Below are 17,727 nucleotides of genomic sequence, written 5' to 3' on the forward strand. Positions count from 1 at the left end.
ACTCTAGACTCTGAGAATGTGCTGAGACACTGTGGGTGAGTGTGGTCAGGTCCCAAGAGACCCTAGCTTTTCGGGGTTATAGTCTTTACCCCCCGTGTTTTTAATTTCTCTGTCTACTGGCTTGCTGCCAGGGCAAAGTAGCCAACACTGTGTTAAAGCTCTCTCCACAGAAACAGCTGAGATCATGCCCCACCTGTGAGCCATCTGCCTTACTCTGTTGTGCTGCAGCTGCCTGTCTTCAGTCTGCATCTGATCTAAAACCATCCCACCCCCGCAAGCAAAAACAGACCTTTTCTGGAAAATATTGAGGATATCTTCTTTTGGTAATTATTTGTGGGTTTTTTTTTTTTTTTTTCAGACAATCACTAATTCCGAGGCTTGCCATGAAATAAATTATTCTGAGAGAAAACTCGGAGCTTAAGTGGATGTGTGCATCCTCTCCGCCATCTTGGCTGCAAGTTCCCCCCAAAACCTTTTTCTAAAGCAAGGATAAAAGATGTTGTGTCTAGTTCAGATGGATCTGAATCGGTCCCTGTTCGGGCGCCAAAATGCCTCAAAACGCAGCCAGGTGATAAAAGTTCAGATCTTTTATTATTTCCAATATAGCCCGGTTAGCTTAGAGGCCTATCTCTCTGCTTGGTTCCAAGAGTTCTCTCCGAATGTTGCCAAATCCAAAGGTCTGGTCCTTCAGCCTCTGCCTCTGCTTTCTTCAGCCTCCAGCCAGCTCCAACTCTTCATGTCATTCCGGTGAAATCTCGACTTGTAGCGTCTTCACTCTCAAGAACTTCTTCGACTGGCCCATTGGCCTATTTATGCTCCTTCCAGAGAGAGGGATTATGGGTTTTCTCCCATAGTGCTCTCTGGCCCAAAGAGCTTCAAGGGAGGTATGAACTCATTGAACTCCAATGAGTAAAGGTGTGAACACAAGCCTTGTATTGATTAGTTCTACTTAGTACCTAGTTTCAGGTTCTGGCCAAAACATCTTCTTGTAAGATTAGATCAACTCTAATTAGTTAGCAGTTAGTAAGGATTCCAACAAAAAGAAGCCTACCATTAACAGATCTCAAACCATATTATAAAACAGCAATCATCAAAAGCATTTTGCATATTTTAAAAAGTAGATGGGGAAAAAAGAGAAACCTAGAAGCAATTAATACAATAATCTAGTGTTCAATATCAAGAAAAAAAAATTCTACAAGTAAAATTATTTTTCAAATATGTTGAAATTTACCCAAAAAACACCTAGAAAGCAAGAAAGTAATTAAATAGTAACTAGATTTTCAATACTATTTAATACTTTTTATCACAAACTAACTATAACAGGATATGTGACAAATATAAAAGGCCATTACTTTTAAATTTTAGGTAAATGGAAAATAGGGCAATTAACAAATACAATTAAGCCATAGGTAGAATTCTTAACCAAAAGATCATTTTTTCACTTGAAATTTGAAGACCTTTAAAGCTTTTAAGTATTGCCTGTTACATGAACCAGTTGTATGATCATGGGCAAGCCATTTAATTCTTAGCGCCGCAACTCTACAGCAAAAGAACTCATGAGTCATTGAGTTTCATTAGCAGATGAAGTTTCTACACTAGAATTTCCCTTTACATGCAGTATGGTATAGTGTATGGGAAGTCAGTCTCAAGAGTCAGGAAGAATTGGCTTAAAACTCTCACTTCTGATATGTATAATCCATAGTTGATCACTCATCCTTTGGAAGTTATTTTGCTTCTAAATGCTATAGACAACTTTCCATGGCTATAAATTTCAGAGCTGATGCCAATCTGCCTTTGTAGAGGAAGATTTTTTTTACTTGGAGCTCCTTGGCTTAGGCCAGTAGCAAATATCTATATTAAAAAATTATTTTCTCTGATATATAAGGAATGGAAATAAAAGTCCTAAGATGAGTCATTCCAAATGGGATATGAAAGTACATTTCTAAAAAGAATTGCAAGCTATATGACAAAAATGCACCCCATCACCAATAAGGGATATGTTCTATATTTCACCTTATAAACTCACAGAATATAATAAAAGAACTGTCAGTATGGAAAAGGAGGCAAACTAATACTATAGCTGGAGCAATGAATTCGTCTTACCACTCCAGAAAAAATAAATTTTGAAAAGCAATTGTAATTGCAACTTGTAATAATCATTCATCTAGACAATCCCTTCTCTCACTAAAAAAATAGTCCCAAACTATAGATGCTGAAGAATGCATTTGCCATCCAGATACAAATGCTATCTAACCTGACTGTGCACAACTTTTTATTATATACATATAAGAATAAAATGCCAATAGCATTCTTCTTTCTTATAGCTTTATCCAGTATGAAACAAATTCATTTGTATTAGCGATCTGGATGAAAAAAGGGAAACCCAAAGAAATGGAAAACTTCTCAATGCCTTGCTGGAGGAAGCCTTAAAAGGGAAATGTAGCCTCCTGGATATTTCATTTACTGGAAAAGCTGCTTTGATCCAATAAATCCATTATGTCAATTCTCAGGCAAGGAATTAATTTGCTCTCACTTTCAAGGGTGTATATTTAGCTCCAAGTGGCTTCAAAAGCTGCTCTGGAAGGATGAAGCTCCATTCTCCGTTTGCACTGTTAACAGTTGATATCCTGGTGAAGAGACATCAGGAAAAGAATAGAATGTTCTTCCATGGAATAAGGATCCCTGTGCAGAGCATCCAAAAGATATATATGTTTGTGCTGGTGATTTTTAAAATCCAATTAGCATTTCTTACCAAGGAATTCTTCATTTTGTCTCTTTTTAATCTTTCTCTCCTTTTTGGGCCACCATTTCCTTCCAGCTTCTTTTCTCCCATCTTATTTCTCTCAAAATAAATCATTGGTGGCAATGTCCAATTTCATACAGTTTTGATCCTGTAATGTAAATTGTCTTTGGCAGTTTTTTTTTTTTGTTTGTTTTTTTTTTTGAGGGGGGAGGGGAGAGACATAAGTGTTCAAGACTGAAATGAATATTTCAATTCTTTCAAGTAAGGAGCTGATATACAACTATTTGAACTTTCTTAGGACATACCCTACAAATTAGAGAAAAATATAAATTATATAATATATACTTTTCAGTTTGATTTTGATATCATTGGACTAAAGGGTAGGAAGTATGAGGGAAAGAGGGAGCATTGTAATTGCTATAAAGTGTTTTAGGTTATTTAAGATGAAACCTCATTTTGACAATACCTATTCCTCCCTTGTGTGTTTCACTCACCTACTTCATGTTAACGCCACCTTTGGACCATTGTTATAAAAGCATTTTTTCAGTGTTCTAGCCCCAGAATTTGGTTACCTTCAGAACTCTGGCTTCATCTAGACTACTACTTGAAATATTTTCTGTTTCATCCACATAGAGAGTTCTCCCTCAGAACTTGTTCATTGCCCTTTTCACACATCTCTATTAGTTTTTTGCTTTCAAGGGCAAGGATCTGAAAACAGTTATAATCATCAGATTTTTCCATAGATACAGATAGATGTTCTTCCTCTTACTAATATTACCAATCCCCTGTAGAAGACTTGATATTCTTTCAAAGTGCAATAATAGAAAGGCAAAAATGACTGGTGCTTTCCATATCTGTCTCAGTCACAATCTTTTCCCTCTTTTGTTCCACCTGCCACAAAAAAACAAAACAACAGAACAAATAACATAACAGATTGTCCACAAAGAGCTGGGTTCATAGTTTGTTTTTTCTCTCTGCTTTGGAAATCAACCAAAAAATTAATCAATTTTCTTTTGTTCAGCTTGAAGCCACACTAGGAGAAACTGCCTTGATCAAGACAAAGTTATGAAATTGACTTCTCTTTTCTCTTATCCTTTGTCTCTTCCCTTCTTTCTCCCATTTCTAGCCCCAGATATTTCCCAATTGTCTTTTTCTCTGATTCTCATTTAAGTAACGTAAGACATAGAACAGCAATACAATGGTTAATCATATTTATCTTAGAAAATCGGCCATAAGGGAAACAAAAAGGAAATTCTTAAGAAATGTGGACTTTTATTAGCTTAAAAAAATAGAAATTTGTTAGCTTAATATACTGACTCCATTTAGATTTTATTCTATTTTGTAATAGAATTGAATTGTTTTACTATCAACTGCTATCAATATCATAAGCACTTGTGTAGTATGATCATATGTGTTCTTGTTGTAGATAATTGATAAGTATATGTAGATACTCTCATAGGACAAACCACCAAAGATAAAATTTAATTATAAACAATTGGTTCAGTAGCTTATATAATGAACTACCAATCAAATTTTGTGGCAAACAAATTAGGACCCTATAGCCACAACTGTAAGAAACCATGGGAGACCCTGGACATTTGCCTGTTCCTGGTTATGACTGGGATAAACTCTCAGGTTTTCTGCTTGTAAAATGTACATGAACAACTCATGTTTGCTTGAGGGCAGTCCTAACTGCCAGACTAAGCTTGGAGAATGACTTTTAAAAAAGGGGTAATTTTGTTGTGAGCTTTGCAATGGAACTTACTGGAATCTTTATGAACATTAGTTCTTAGTGGGGGCTGATAAATTAATGCAATATTATCATCACAGGCATCATGATTTAGAGCAGAGGGACCTTAAATGTTGTGAAATCTAAGTTAATTATTTCGGAGGAGGAATCTTGAGGATGAGAGGTAAAGGCCATACAGCTAGTATATGTTAGGGATGGGATTTGAGCACAATATCCATTAGAATATTTTGCTTCTCATTAGCCACAGCAACCTAGAGACCAGTTACTCAGACAGAGGCTCATAATTTTTGTCAGTGAAAATATCTGCTTACTGAAGTACCAACCTACACTCAGGCTTAACTATTTACAAATTGCTTTCTTCCAACCAACTCAAAAAAGACTAATTCATCTAAAATTTGAATATTCATCAGGCTCACTGCACTCTAACAAAATTTGTAGGGTTGATCATTATTCCTTGGCATGACTTCTACTTTACAGGTCAAATAGAATTCATTCATCCAGAGCTACAACTGTACTTTGGTTCAAAAGATATTCTCTCCCGAGACTTCCTAGGCAGCTATTTGTAATTCATATTGCAGTCCAACAATCATTGTTTCCACATTGTCCTGCATATATACTCTCTGATAGTTTCCTGTGACTACCTAGCTCCTTTTGTATGCTCAAAAGGTAGCTCTATTCAAAATAATAGCTGATATGTTTAATAGCTGACATGTTTAAACTGACAGTTGAGGAAATCTATGTTGTTTTAAGATGCATTAAGACATATAAACTCAAAGCTATTAGTTCCATGTTCATTACTTATCTCTTGGCACTCAGGGTAGAAATTTCAAAATTGTACCAGGTACATAGTAGCATATTAGTGCTGACATAGCTATCATCCTCAAATACAACCATTCTAGATTACATAAAGCATGTCTTTCCTATATAAGCAAGTAAACCGTGTCCATGGACAATAAAAGAGGCTGGTAGCATTTACTGATACTGTCATCACTAAGTAAGAAATGCCATTAAGGCTCAATTCTTTTTCCTTACAGAGTCAATTTAAGTCTCATCAATTCCATGAAGCCTCATCTCTAGTTCACTAACTTCTCCCACCAGCTGATGATTGCCAAGGTTATCCACTGCATCCAGGGCTGTTTCTAGTCTTTTTGATTTCTGCCTCACCACTGGATTTACATAATGTTGGAAGAATGAAGCTGACAACTTTGTATGAAAATGCCTAACTTAAATCCAATGTTTTTGAGAACTCCTGCTCTAACACATGATTTTATAGATCACAAAATAAATGATTCTACCAGGTATGATATACTATAATAAAAGAAAATATCAAAAATAGTCCTGATTGAGTACTCCTATAAGTTGCACCCTAGGCAACTGTCTTGTTTGCTCCTACTCCCAGCTCTTTTATATTCAAACATCCTTTAGTTTAAGGAAGTTCCATATTAGACTTGGCCAAAGTCTCCTTAGTACATAAAGCTAATTAACTGTTCTAATTTTAAAAGGCTTGTAATGAACTGTAATATTTAAGATGACTATCACTTCTGTTAGAAAATCTGAGATTTCTCTTTATCTTAATATTTAATTGCCAACACACCCATATCACTGTTTGAAGAAAAACAGATTGATCTGAAATGAATATAATTTGGGGATTACATGGTATGTTTCTCCTTTTTCAACTTTGGGTCAATCAGAGGTTGATTTCAGTTCATTAACAAGGCTGCATCATACACTCACCATTTTACCACAGACAAAAGAATCTTGTTTCTCCCCTTGTCCTCTCCCCCTCCCAATACCCAAGTGTACTCCAAATTCAGAATCTCATTTGCACCAAGCTATTTGGAGCCTTGATGGTATATTATATGCATCCAGGACACAGAGGTTTTATTTGGTAACTATACATATAAACAACTATGAAATTAGGTGACTTGCACTTTCAGGCATAAATATACTTTACATGATTTCATTTTAACTTCACAATAACCTATGAAGTTGTTATTCTTACAGATGGGATAAGTGAGAGGTTTCATTTAACCTAGTTCTGAGGGATTCTAGGTTAGTCACTGAATGAATAGGATAGTGGGAATGGCATGTGGTAGGAGTCACTTTTATTTTGGATTAGAATGCAAAAAGAATTATTTTTTAAAAGAATAAAGTTGCTACAAACTTCATACTTGGGTTTCCCAGCAAAATTCCCTGTAACTTAGACTATCTGAGGCAAAATTGTGGAACTACAGTCATGGAAAACAGTCATTTATGTTGTCGTTTTCTACTACTATGATGACTATGACTATGAGTATGACTACCACTATTACCACTCAATTGAAGTACTCCCTTTTATGTAAAGTCTTTTCTGACTCTTCTTAATTCTAGCACTTTCCCACTTATATTTCCTATTTATATATTATGTTTGCATATATTTGTTGTCTCCCCTACTGGATAGGGACTGTGTACCTCTTTTTGTATTCTCAGATCTCAGTACAAGGCCTGACAGACTGTAAATGATTAATAAATCTTGAATGATAATAAACAGGTTATTTTAATTTTCCTTTTCTCTAACTAACTTGACCAATGCAAAGGGTAAAAAAGAACATGAAGGTTGCTTCTCAAGGAAGAATAGAGATTTTGCTTTAGGCATCTACAACTTCTCCTTAGAACAGTGATGAGTACATATGAATGCTAACCTACACAGGGATTGAAGGTGGAGAAAAAGAAATTTTTAAAAGATTTTAATATTGAGAACACTGCCTCAAATTATCAACATAGCTATTAATGTTTATATATATATATATTCTCTAAAAAGCAATATAAATACATTATCTACATTCACAGATCAAGGCCAGTACTTGCGAATTATGTCCTCTAACTAGTCTTACAAATATTAGCAGATGGAGAGAACTACAGAAAAAGACAGTTATGTGGTGCAGTGGATAGAGTATTGGATTGGGAGTCAGGAAAACTAATTTTCCTGAGTTCAAATATGGCCTTAAGACACTTACTAGTATGATCCTGAACAAGTGACTTAACTCTGTTTACCTAAATTCTTCATCTGTAAAATGAACTAGAGAAGGGAATAGTGAATTATTCCAGTATCTTTGCCAAGAAAACTGGAAAATGGGATCATGCATATGTGGACATAACTGAACAATAATAGAACTACAGAGACCAGATAGTACAGAAAGCATTACAGCAATTAAAGGGCAAATTTTGGCATTTCTTAATCAAGCTGGAATAGGACCTAATATGGGCTTGATGGAACTAAGTTAACTGCGATGCATCTAGGTTAAATACAAGTCCCAACAACTAGATGTTATTTGGCACAACAAGAAAATAATTATGGATCCTTGAACAACTGGCTACAAACACACTCATACCAAAGGTTAGGAAAAGCAAAATTACACAATCATTGTTACCATAACATTTTTAATGCTCTTGAATATATTCAAATCATTTACTTACTCTCCAAGACTTTTCTTCAAAGTATAATAATGTTTTATATTCTCCGATTGAAAAATTTTAACTCTTTATAGGCATTTATAGGCTAACCTAGAAACACAGCCCACTTAAGAATGTACCATCAATTACTTCTATGAGGAAAGATATTTAAAACTGCACGCCATGACAAGTATTTTTGTATTACAATCCATTCATAAGTCGGGGATTTTCCTTCATTTATAATTTACATATAAATTATCAATGCGCTTACACAGAAAATTCACTCCTTTGAATTATCTGTTAACACTCAATGTATTGGAGAAAATTGTTGAAAGACTACTTACTCAATGAAAGCAAGCTTTGACTGGATATAAACAAATTTTCAATTACAGATATTTATAAAATGACATTTGCTAAGTTGGAACAATTTCATCAACATCAAGATAATTTGTACACAATAAGGCCATTATTTAAAACATATCTCAGGCAAATTATTCATTGCAAACTTACCAATTCTTATACCTTATCTCTTTTACACCTTCATACCTTTCAAATCCCTATCTTTGTTCCATATGAGAATCTTTTCTCTCCCATCATTTTCCTTTTCAATTAAACCTCAACTGATTCACAATTATTACAGGAAGCTACACGAACTATCAGAAAATAGCAGTTGCAGAAATAAACCAATGCCAAAGTAGTAAAAAAAAATTAATCTGAGGAACTCCAGGTAGATATACTCAAGGGAATATATACCTTTGATGTAAGTGGTGTATAAATTTCTGCTTACAATTTTCCATTATAAAATATCAAAATTACCATGTGTTTATAAAATTCCCCAAATTATGACTATTAGTAACTATTAGATATTTATACAATATAAAAAACTTACAATAAAATGCAAAATGTAGAAATATTTTAATTTACATATCAAACTGCAACACACAAAATGAATAAAAATGTAGTTATCACAATTTGTATAAATTTTGCACATTATCCTCAGAATAAGTAGATCTGTACAGTCAAAAGATTTACAAAAGCCTAAAGTAAATATTTTATCAGTGTGCTACCGAATTTAGAGGCTCTGCCCGAATATTTCCCAGATCAAGTGCAGAGTCTGTCTCTTCATCAATTTCTCCAATGACTGCACTGTAAGAAAATGTAAAGAAATAAGAGAATAAATTAAAATATAAGAATTTTTTAAAATTTGGGAGAAATTTCTAAAAATATTTGTCTTTCGAAACCGAAACATGTTGAAAAAAAGGAGATAAGGTTTAGAACACTTAGTATTTTCATAAAATCATTTTTACATCTAAGTCAAGGAATTGGGAGTTATGCTGTAATTGTAACTTTGAATTTAAAAAAAAAAGATTTACTTAAAATTTAAAATGAAATTCTTTCCCAGACATAACCAGAACATATATTTAAAATAAAACCTTCCAGATTTATGATGGCAGATTATGTATCAAATCCTATAGGTATCATAACATTAAAGTATGTGACATAACAATAACAAAAAAGTCTATCATTTAAGATTCAAATTGCACAAAAATTATATTTAAAAAACATTGCTGTTTTCATAACAATAACTAGGCAACTGAAAGTAACTGAGTAATTTCAAAAATGGTTCCTCTATGATAAAATACTGCAAAAACTAATATTTTAATAAGACTCACTTATGATATTATTTATGGATATTTAAATTTTTCCCATCTTATTGACTGATATAATTTCTACATGGAAGTATGTAAAGGTAAGGGCCAGTAGTCTAATGTACTGGAAGACAGAGATGTCTAAGAAGCCCTTAAAAACTTAGTTTTGAAAATGAAAACAGAATGGATCCCTTCTACCTATAATTCCTACAATCTATAATAACGATTCACCTACATATTTCTGATGAAATTATCTTAAAAGAATTTGCCCATTAAGGATAAGAGGAATTGTATAAAAAATAGGTAAATCCTCAAACAAATCAGATTTTTAAAAGACTTTTAAAGTCAAGGAAGTTAGTTGAGAATGAACAAAATTCATAGTTGTGGGAGAACAGTGTCAGCAATGCTAAAGGAGAGAACAAGATAAGGCCGGCAATTAAAAGTCAAGGACAGCTTAAAAGGGTTTTTAATTTTTTTGGGGGGAAGAGGAGTGGAGGAAAGTATCACTGAAAACACAGTACTGCTTGGCATAGAAAGCATGCTGAAAAGACAAAAAGATTGAACTACTCAATTTATTTTGCTTTCCTTTTTTTTCACCCAAGGAGAATAATGGGAAGTATAAAATATGATTAAAACAGAATTTAAATGTAGGGCAAGCAAGGAGATATTAAAAAGCATGGAATCAAAAAGCATAGTACCTGAAGCACTGACAGAAGTGATTTCTGAGTCATTGATAAAAAATCTTTGAAAGAACATGGAAAATGGGGAAAGGACAAATATGTTTTATCTTTCAAAAAAGGATAGTTGGATGGCTTAGTGCACAATGCTGGGGTTAGATTCAGGAAGAAATCTGACTCCTACATCATTTATTTACTAGCTATGTGACACTGGGGCTGGATTTAAACTCAATTCTTTATAACTGTAGGCCTAGCATTCTCTCTACTGTGTGATCCAGCTGCCAGAAGCAACCTACTGGTAGCTACTCTCAGAAGATTACCCTGTATTAGTATTGGGAGTATACCCTATTGCAGCTCAGGCCTCTCCAGCAGTAGGATTGCAAGAATGTACCACTATGCACTATGTCCAGCCCTAATTTATTCATTCATCTATTTATTTTGCTGAGGCAATTGGGGTTAAGTGACTTGCCCAGAGTCACACAGCTAGGACGTATTAAATGTCTAAGACTGGATTTGAACTCACGTCTTTTCTGATTTCAGGGCTGGTGCTCTATCCACTGTACCACCTAGCTACCCCTTCCCTAATTTATCTTAAAAAATGAAAATGTAGGAAAACCCATAGTTTTAAAGTTAACTGGAGATGATTATTAACTTTACAAAAAATTCACTTGGGGATTATTACTTTTATTTCAGAACTATCCTTTTGGGGGAAAAAACAAAACATGTATATTAATACATATTATTAAATTACCTGTTATATACACTTATAGCCCAGATTTTTAAAAAATTAACATACTTACACATTGTCACCTCTTACAATGTATAATCCTAATACCACTTGCTCTACTCCCTGAGAAGAGCTGAACACTCGTTCATGGCTTTCATCCAAAATTAAATTGATGGTCTGATCAAAACCTTTTAGGGTTCCCTGTGAAAAAATAATGAAATGCTTTTAAGGTTATCTCCGTTTATAAGTTCAAAATATAATATATAATAATTCTAGAAAACTTGTCACTCTAAAGCAAATCAGACACATTTAAAAAGTCTATTTTCTAACTAAAATAAAAAAAAAAACACAAAAACTACTCCAAAAGTACCTTTATTTCACATTATAAAACCCTTTCTTTATTAAGGAAAAAAACACTTGAGGGATGCTTATAGAAAGCTATGGTGTGTGGCAGTCTACAATAAAAAATATTTTATGTGCCAGTTATTGTGAATTTACAGATGGAGGGTCCACAGGCACTATCTTTCAAAAGTTAATATTCAGTTAAGTTTAATAAACATTTACTCTGTGCAAGATATTGTGGAGTAGAAGTTAAAGATATAAAGATAAAATAAACGTCCTGAATTTGAGGAATTTACATTCTAAAGAAAATGGCCAAATGAATCCAAATAAAAGTATGAAATAGCAAGCTTTAAAAATAGGGCTACATTAATAATAATTTTTCAAAGGAAAAAAGCTGTTTTAAAAAATAGCTGAGTCCTGGTGGAATTTGTGGAGAAGACTTCATGGAAGAAACTAAATTTTAAATGAGAGAAGAAAAGAGTTAGCAGAATTTCTGAGGAAATTTAAATTTATGTGGCTCTTGATAAATATTTCAAATTTTTATTAATATTCTGTTTGTTCAGTTTTCCTCATCTGAATACAACCCAGAGAGTAAGGCCAAAAAGAAAAAAAACTAAATCTAGGGTTTAGAGAAATCATGCTTTAAAAAAAAAACCCAAAAAACCTAATTAGCAGCCAATTCTTATACAGATTGGCTTATCACAAACAAAGAGCTTATTAGGACATACATAACTTAAAAAGGAATAACTTTAAAGAATGTTTTTGATGGATCAAATAACACAAACTGTATTTCCACAGATTGGCTTAAGCTGTTTTATTCTTTGTGTATAAATTTTTCCAGGGGAAAAAAATACTTTTCCTTGGATTTTGCTAATATTAAGAAAGAAATGTTTTTATCTTGGACTTTCAAAAACAAAAATTACATTACTTCATCTACATGGTACCACAGGAAAAATTTAATGTACAAAGCCAGCAAGCAAAACTAAAAAATATATATACACATACATACATAGCTATACACACATACACATAACAACAGTAGAAGTCTACTATTGAGGTTTGTTTGTCAAGACTATAATTGACAAAAAATTCTTGAGTTCCTCTGAACAATTTCCATGGAGTCTAACTTAATTATTACTTAACTGAATAAAATGTTCCACATTCTAATGCATACTGGGAGGCAATTATGAAATATTTAGGCAAAGGATTTGTCCCTCCTACTGATAAGATCACTAGTGCAAAATGAAAATGTACAGAAATAACATACTTGAATTACTCTTTTACACAGCTGCTTTATCTTTCAGAAAGTACTTTATATTAACAATTTTAAGAACATAGGGTATTTATTATTATGTTTTATAGAACAGAAAACCAAGGCTTACAGATATTAATCGATTTGCCCAAGGTCACATTATATCTTTAGTGAGAGAACTTATTATACACTTAAAAAAAAAAAAAAAAGAAAAACATCAGCAAAAGCACCATCATATACTCTCTAGTAGCAGTTTTCCTATTTCACAGAGAAAATAAACTGGTTTTTTGACCTTCTAGAGCCTTCCCTTCCAGTTATATGCTTTACTGTTGTTATGTATTAAGTCCCTTTAGTTGTGTCTGATTCTTCGTGATCCCATTTGAGATTTTCTTGACAAAGATACCCTTGTCGTTTCTTTTTCCCCAAATCATTTTACAGATAAGGAAACTGAGACAAAGAGGTCTGAGTCACATGGCTAATATCTTGAAGTCAAATTTAAACTCAGATCTTTCTGACTTCGTATCTATTCCATTCATTGTGCCACCACCTAGCAGTCCCTCTACTATATGTATGTCTCTCCAAATATAATAAAACCTTGAGGAAAGAACTGTTTCGCTTTTGTCTTTTTACCTGCCTAAAGAGTGTGGGGTTGGTTAATTAGTTATTCAACAATCAGTGTTTTAGTTATAATTCAGACTGATGATTACACTAGGGCAGGAAATTTTACTAGAGAAAACTAGCTCAAGGAAGGCAAAAGACTTGTGTATTTGATAATACATATCAATTAGAAAACTGCCTGGGACACAAAGAGATTTAAGGGACCAAATAGTTAATGATTCACAAACGAGATTTGAATTTAAGTCTTCATAACTCTTAAGTTTTCCCTCACTTTATTTATACTGCCAATTCTGCTTTATCCATGAAACCACATTGTCTCCCTTAACAAAACTGTTAAAAATATTAGGAACAGAACAAAAAAGACAATAACATTTTCTGATTCAAAAACCAAGTATAAGTCAAGGAAAAAATATTATAAAGATCTACAATACCATGTTTACAGGAAATTAAAATCTGAGTATAAAAGAAATAAGACTAGATTAGGAAACAGAAGATCTGAGTTCTAATTTTAACTCTACTTCTAACTATTTGTGTGTTCTTGGGTGAGTGATTTTTAAAAAAATCTTTTCTAGGTTTCATTTCTTCATCTACAAAATAAAGGGCACCCAGATATTTAAGTGTCACAGTGGACAAAAGGCTGGATGTGAATCCAGCCAATAAAACCCGAATTCAAATCTTGCCTCAGATGACAGCTGCTCAGAAAATAGCTTTGTAATCTTGAACAAATTCCTTAATCTCTTTCAACCATTCTTCAGCAGTAAAATGAATTTCAGAATGTTTTGAGGAAAAAGATGTAAAACACTTTGCAAACTTTTAAAAGGCTATATAAAACATTAGCTTTTATTATCATGAAGGAGTTGGAATAGATCTTTTAAGGTCCTTTCCAACTCTGCTAATCTATGAAAATATATGTTCATTTCCTATTCAAGTTTCTTATCTGAACTATAGGTCATGTAAGTTCAACTATTTTCATTTTTACATGTCTTTATGATGCTCCTGCACACTTCTCAATATGTTAAAGGCTTTTCATGCCTACTGAAGCCCCTACCATTGCCCTTTAAGCAATCCACAAGTCAGACAATTTAGAATTGTATGAACAGAGAAGGAGGTAAATTATTCAAAGTGACAGTGATAGAGGCTCCCTTGGCATGATGAACTGTCAAAAGATTTAGGGCCCTCCAGCATGTTAAGAGTCCTTGTGGGGTCTGAAGGGAAGATAAATGCAAGATCTGCACAGGATGAAAAATCGTGAATAAGTTGTGAGCTGTATATAGTATGTAACTATAGACCAGAGGAGCCACTGAAGTTTAGTGACATAGTCAAACCTTAGGTTTTAGGAATTTTAGGAATTTAGGAAATTATTTAGGAAAATTATTCTGGCTGCTAAAGGAGAGTTTGAGACAGGGACATGATTTGAAGACTATATTACAATATTCCAAAAGAGACAAATAAGATTCTGAACTAGAGTAGCAGTTGTCTGTGTCTGAGAGAAAAAATGAAAAGTTATAAAGGAAAAAAATAACAAGATTTGGCAATGGATTGGAAATTTTGGTAAAGGATTGGATATTTTGTAGTGAGAAGAATCAAAGATGGCACTGGGGTTGCAAGTCTGGATAATGGTGTAGGCAAGCCGAGTTGTTTTGAACAAATTGAGTTTCAAAATGCCTCAAGTACGTCTAATTTAAGATGCCTAAAAGACAGTTGGTAATATAGTGATGGGGTGATGACGTGAACTCAAAAAAGACTATGGAAAGATAAGAGAGATCTGGGAATCATATGCATCTAAATGACATCATGAATTGAGATGGGAAAGGGATAACAAAAAATGATGACAGAGGGAAAAGAGAAGGGAAGCCAAAACAAAACCACAATGAATACTGAGTTAATGAATTAACACAGATGAAGATCTAGTGAAGGACTGGTGAGTTGGAGGAAAATCAGGAGAGAACCATGTCACAAATCTTACAAAGAACGAACTATCTATGGGAAGAAGGTGATCAATAGTGTCAAATGTGGTAGAAGTCAAAAAGAACAAAGGTCAGTAAGTAGATTTATCAATTAAAAGATAACTGGCAACTTTGGAGAGGGCAATTTCAGTTGAATGAAGTTGAAAGTCAAACTGCAGAAGGCTGAGAGAGGAATGCATTAAGCAAGCGTTCTATAATTTATAATCTATGACAAAAGCATAACAACTGACATTAATACAGGACTTTTAAGTTTTAAAAAGTCCTTTATATTCCTTATCCTTTTTTATACTTAAGATAACTGAGGTTTGGAGAGCAAGTTGACTATGGTCCAACAGATAACAGCAGTCAGAGGAAAGGGTTTGAATCCTGAACTTTTCTGATACCAAGAACAATATTCTATGCATGATGGTAAATTGATGATTCAATAAATATAAAAATGTCATGCCATTTCATGCTTTAACAAGTATTCTACAAATAAAACATTATGAATTATATAACAGCACAGAGCTGAATACTTACCACAATCATTCTGCCATCAGATGTAATAACAGCAACCGTACCTGATAAAACAGGATTAAGGAAGTTTTTGTTGTTGTTTTTGTGTTGTAATTGATGCCCTGATAAAGAATGCTAACTTTGTTAGAATGTGTGAAATCCTACAATGGTGGAATATAGCTATTCCAAATTCACAATATAAAAAGTGGATTATGGAGGTCTGAAAACTGCAAAAGATACTATTAAAAAATAAATAAATATCCAATGCTTACAACAGTTCCAAACATTATCTTTGGCTTTTCTTTGAAAATTCACTCTTAGCTATGTGATTAGAGTATTCCACATAAGATTTTTTTTTTCAACTTTTGGCACTGTGCAACCTTAAACCAACTTTCCTCAATTTCCTCTAAAGGGTCCAATTAAACGCCACAGAAATTACCAGCAAATGGAGACGCCCCCCCAAATACGACAGTAATTTGTCCTTACTCTTCCCAGTAAGCAAGAACGAATGAAATCTTTAAAAGTTTCTTTCCGGAACATTAAAATTAAAGTTATTTTAGAGGCCCTTTTTTTTTTTTTTTTTTGCTTTTAGTTCACACGCCATCCTTGCCATTTGTGTAAAAGGCCCTCATGCGACCTGCATCCAAACCCTCCTATCTTAAGCTCTCCAGGAGTAGAACAAGACAATCGCTGCTTCAGAGGCAACGAAAAGAGACTGGAAGGTGGCGCGGAATGACAGAAAATGGACAACATTTAGAGGTAGAAAGGAAAACAAGTAAAGAACCATAATTAAGATCTGCCAGAAAGCGGGGCGGGACACACGGGATCAGAAGCAGGACTGGCGGGCCCATATCCCGACCTCCTCCCCCTCCCGGTTCGCGGTTACACTGGGGCCCGCTCCGCTCCCTAGGCCGCAGGACACGGCGCTGCAAAGGATCCCCGGCGCAACCGTGACGGGTGGGGCAGGCAGAGGGAGGACAGAATGAGCGGGCGCTAGTCTGCCGCCCCAGCGGCAGCTCAAGGATACGGTTGATGTAGTTCTCCAAGGCCGACGTCATGTTGCTCGGGCCGCGCGCTCCGGAGTCTGCGCTAAGCGTCAAGAAGGGAGAAAGAAAGAGATATGCTTAGCACCCAGGCACTCTACGTCTGAAAGGAAAACAATATCGCGAGATTGGAGACTACCGCCGTACCCCGCCCTCACCTTCCTCTGCCTCTCGCAAGACCCGGGAAGAGCGAAGACTTGTGCGCATGCGCCCTTTGCGTGATCCTCCCAGAATGCCTTGGTTTCCTAGGGACCCCACATGAGCTGAGAGAGGATGGGCTAGAGCGAGAGTGGAGATAGAGAAGGGTAGAGAATTCGGGTAAAATCGGTAGGAAATGTGACCGAACGATAAGTTGTTTTTTTTTTTTAATTACATTATAAATACAAAAAATATTGAAATTTATGCGTTGGAACTATAGAAATTTTTTTTTTTTTTTTTTTTTTTTTTTTTTTTTTTTTTACAGGTTAAAATGCAAAACGTCGTTGACAGTTGTAGTTTTATTATAGTCTGATATGAACACATTTACTCCAAATCGCTTTGCTCTTCAAACAAATTAAAAATTCTTTAAGGGGAAAATACAAGTTTTTAATTTTAAAGGGAAGAGGTACATTTGGATGTATTTTTGTTATCACATGATCACATCACAATATAAAATAACTAGTAACATCAATGACATCAAGGACAATTTTGTCTTCTGGACTACATACTAGTACAACTTGAACAAGAGTCTTCCTACAAAAGCATAAGTAAAAAAGAGCAAAGTTTAACACCACTTTAGAATGAATATCTTCTACAACCAGAAAATGCAACATTTCTAATTCGTGTCACAAAATGTTAGGAAGTGTTTACATGATAATTTTGGTCTCAATTTGCTTGAGGCATAACCAGTTCATAATGTCCAACGTGGCCTTCCTGTTTGAGCTGATCTAGTAAATCTTCCTTACGCCTTTTTCTACCTACCACCAAATATCTTTCACGGCCTATTCCATGAGATTTACTCCTAAGACCATACTTCTGGGCAATCTGATGTAT

The 17,727-nt window shown here is 34.3% G+C and overlaps 1 protein-coding gene and 1 long non-coding RNA gene across 2 annotated transcripts; one reads left to right on the plus strand and one right to left on the minus strand.

The window, feature by feature from the left end:
• The first annotated feature begins 329 nt into the window (after nt 1–329).
• On the plus strand, nt 330–7,037 carry LOC127537994 (uncharacterized). The gene is made up of 2 exons (XR_007947659.1): nt 330–884; nt 5,528–7,037. It is a non-coding gene; the product is annotated as an uncharacterized LOC127537994 (long non-coding RNA).
• An 859-nt stretch (nt 7,038–7,896) lies between these two features.
• Nucleotides 7,897–16,868, minus strand: LSM8 (LSM8 homolog, U6 small nuclear RNA associated). Its single transcript, XM_051961440.1, has 5 exons — nt 16,854–16,868; nt 16,680–16,741; nt 15,677–15,717; nt 11,052–11,179; nt 7,897–9,071 (listed from the first exon to the last, which is right to left on the minus strand). Exons 2-5 carry the CDS (start codon nt 16,708–16,710, stop codon nt 8,981–8,983), a joined length of 291 nt encoding a protein of 96 aa, XP_051817400.1. The 5' UTR covers nt 16,711–16,741; nt 16,854–16,868; the 3' UTR covers nt 7,897–8,980.
• Between the last annotated feature and the right edge of the window lie 859 nt (nt 16,869–17,727).

This window comes from Antechinus flavipes, chromosome 5 (assembly GCF_016432865.1).
Source record: "Antechinus flavipes isolate AdamAnt ecotype Samford, QLD, Australia chromosome 5, AdamAnt_v2, whole genome shotgun sequence".
Classification (NCBI taxonomy): domain Eukaryota; kingdom Metazoa; phylum Chordata; class Mammalia; order Dasyuromorphia; family Dasyuridae; genus Antechinus; species Antechinus flavipes.

Bases quoted from the DNA above. Each gene is read 5' to 3' on its own strand.
- LSM8 (XM_051961440.1), bottom strand. From the start codon at position 16,710: ATGACGTCGGCCTTGGAGAACTACATCAACC. The intron at 11,180-15,676 runs GTAAGTATTCAG...ATTTTTTCACAG, and splicing joins CTGATGGCAGAATGATTGTG to GGAACCCTAAAAGGTTTTGA. The intron at 9,072-11,051 runs GTAAGTATGTTA...ATTTTCTTACAG, and splicing joins ATTGTAAGAGGTGACAATGT to TGCAGTCATTGGAGAAATTG.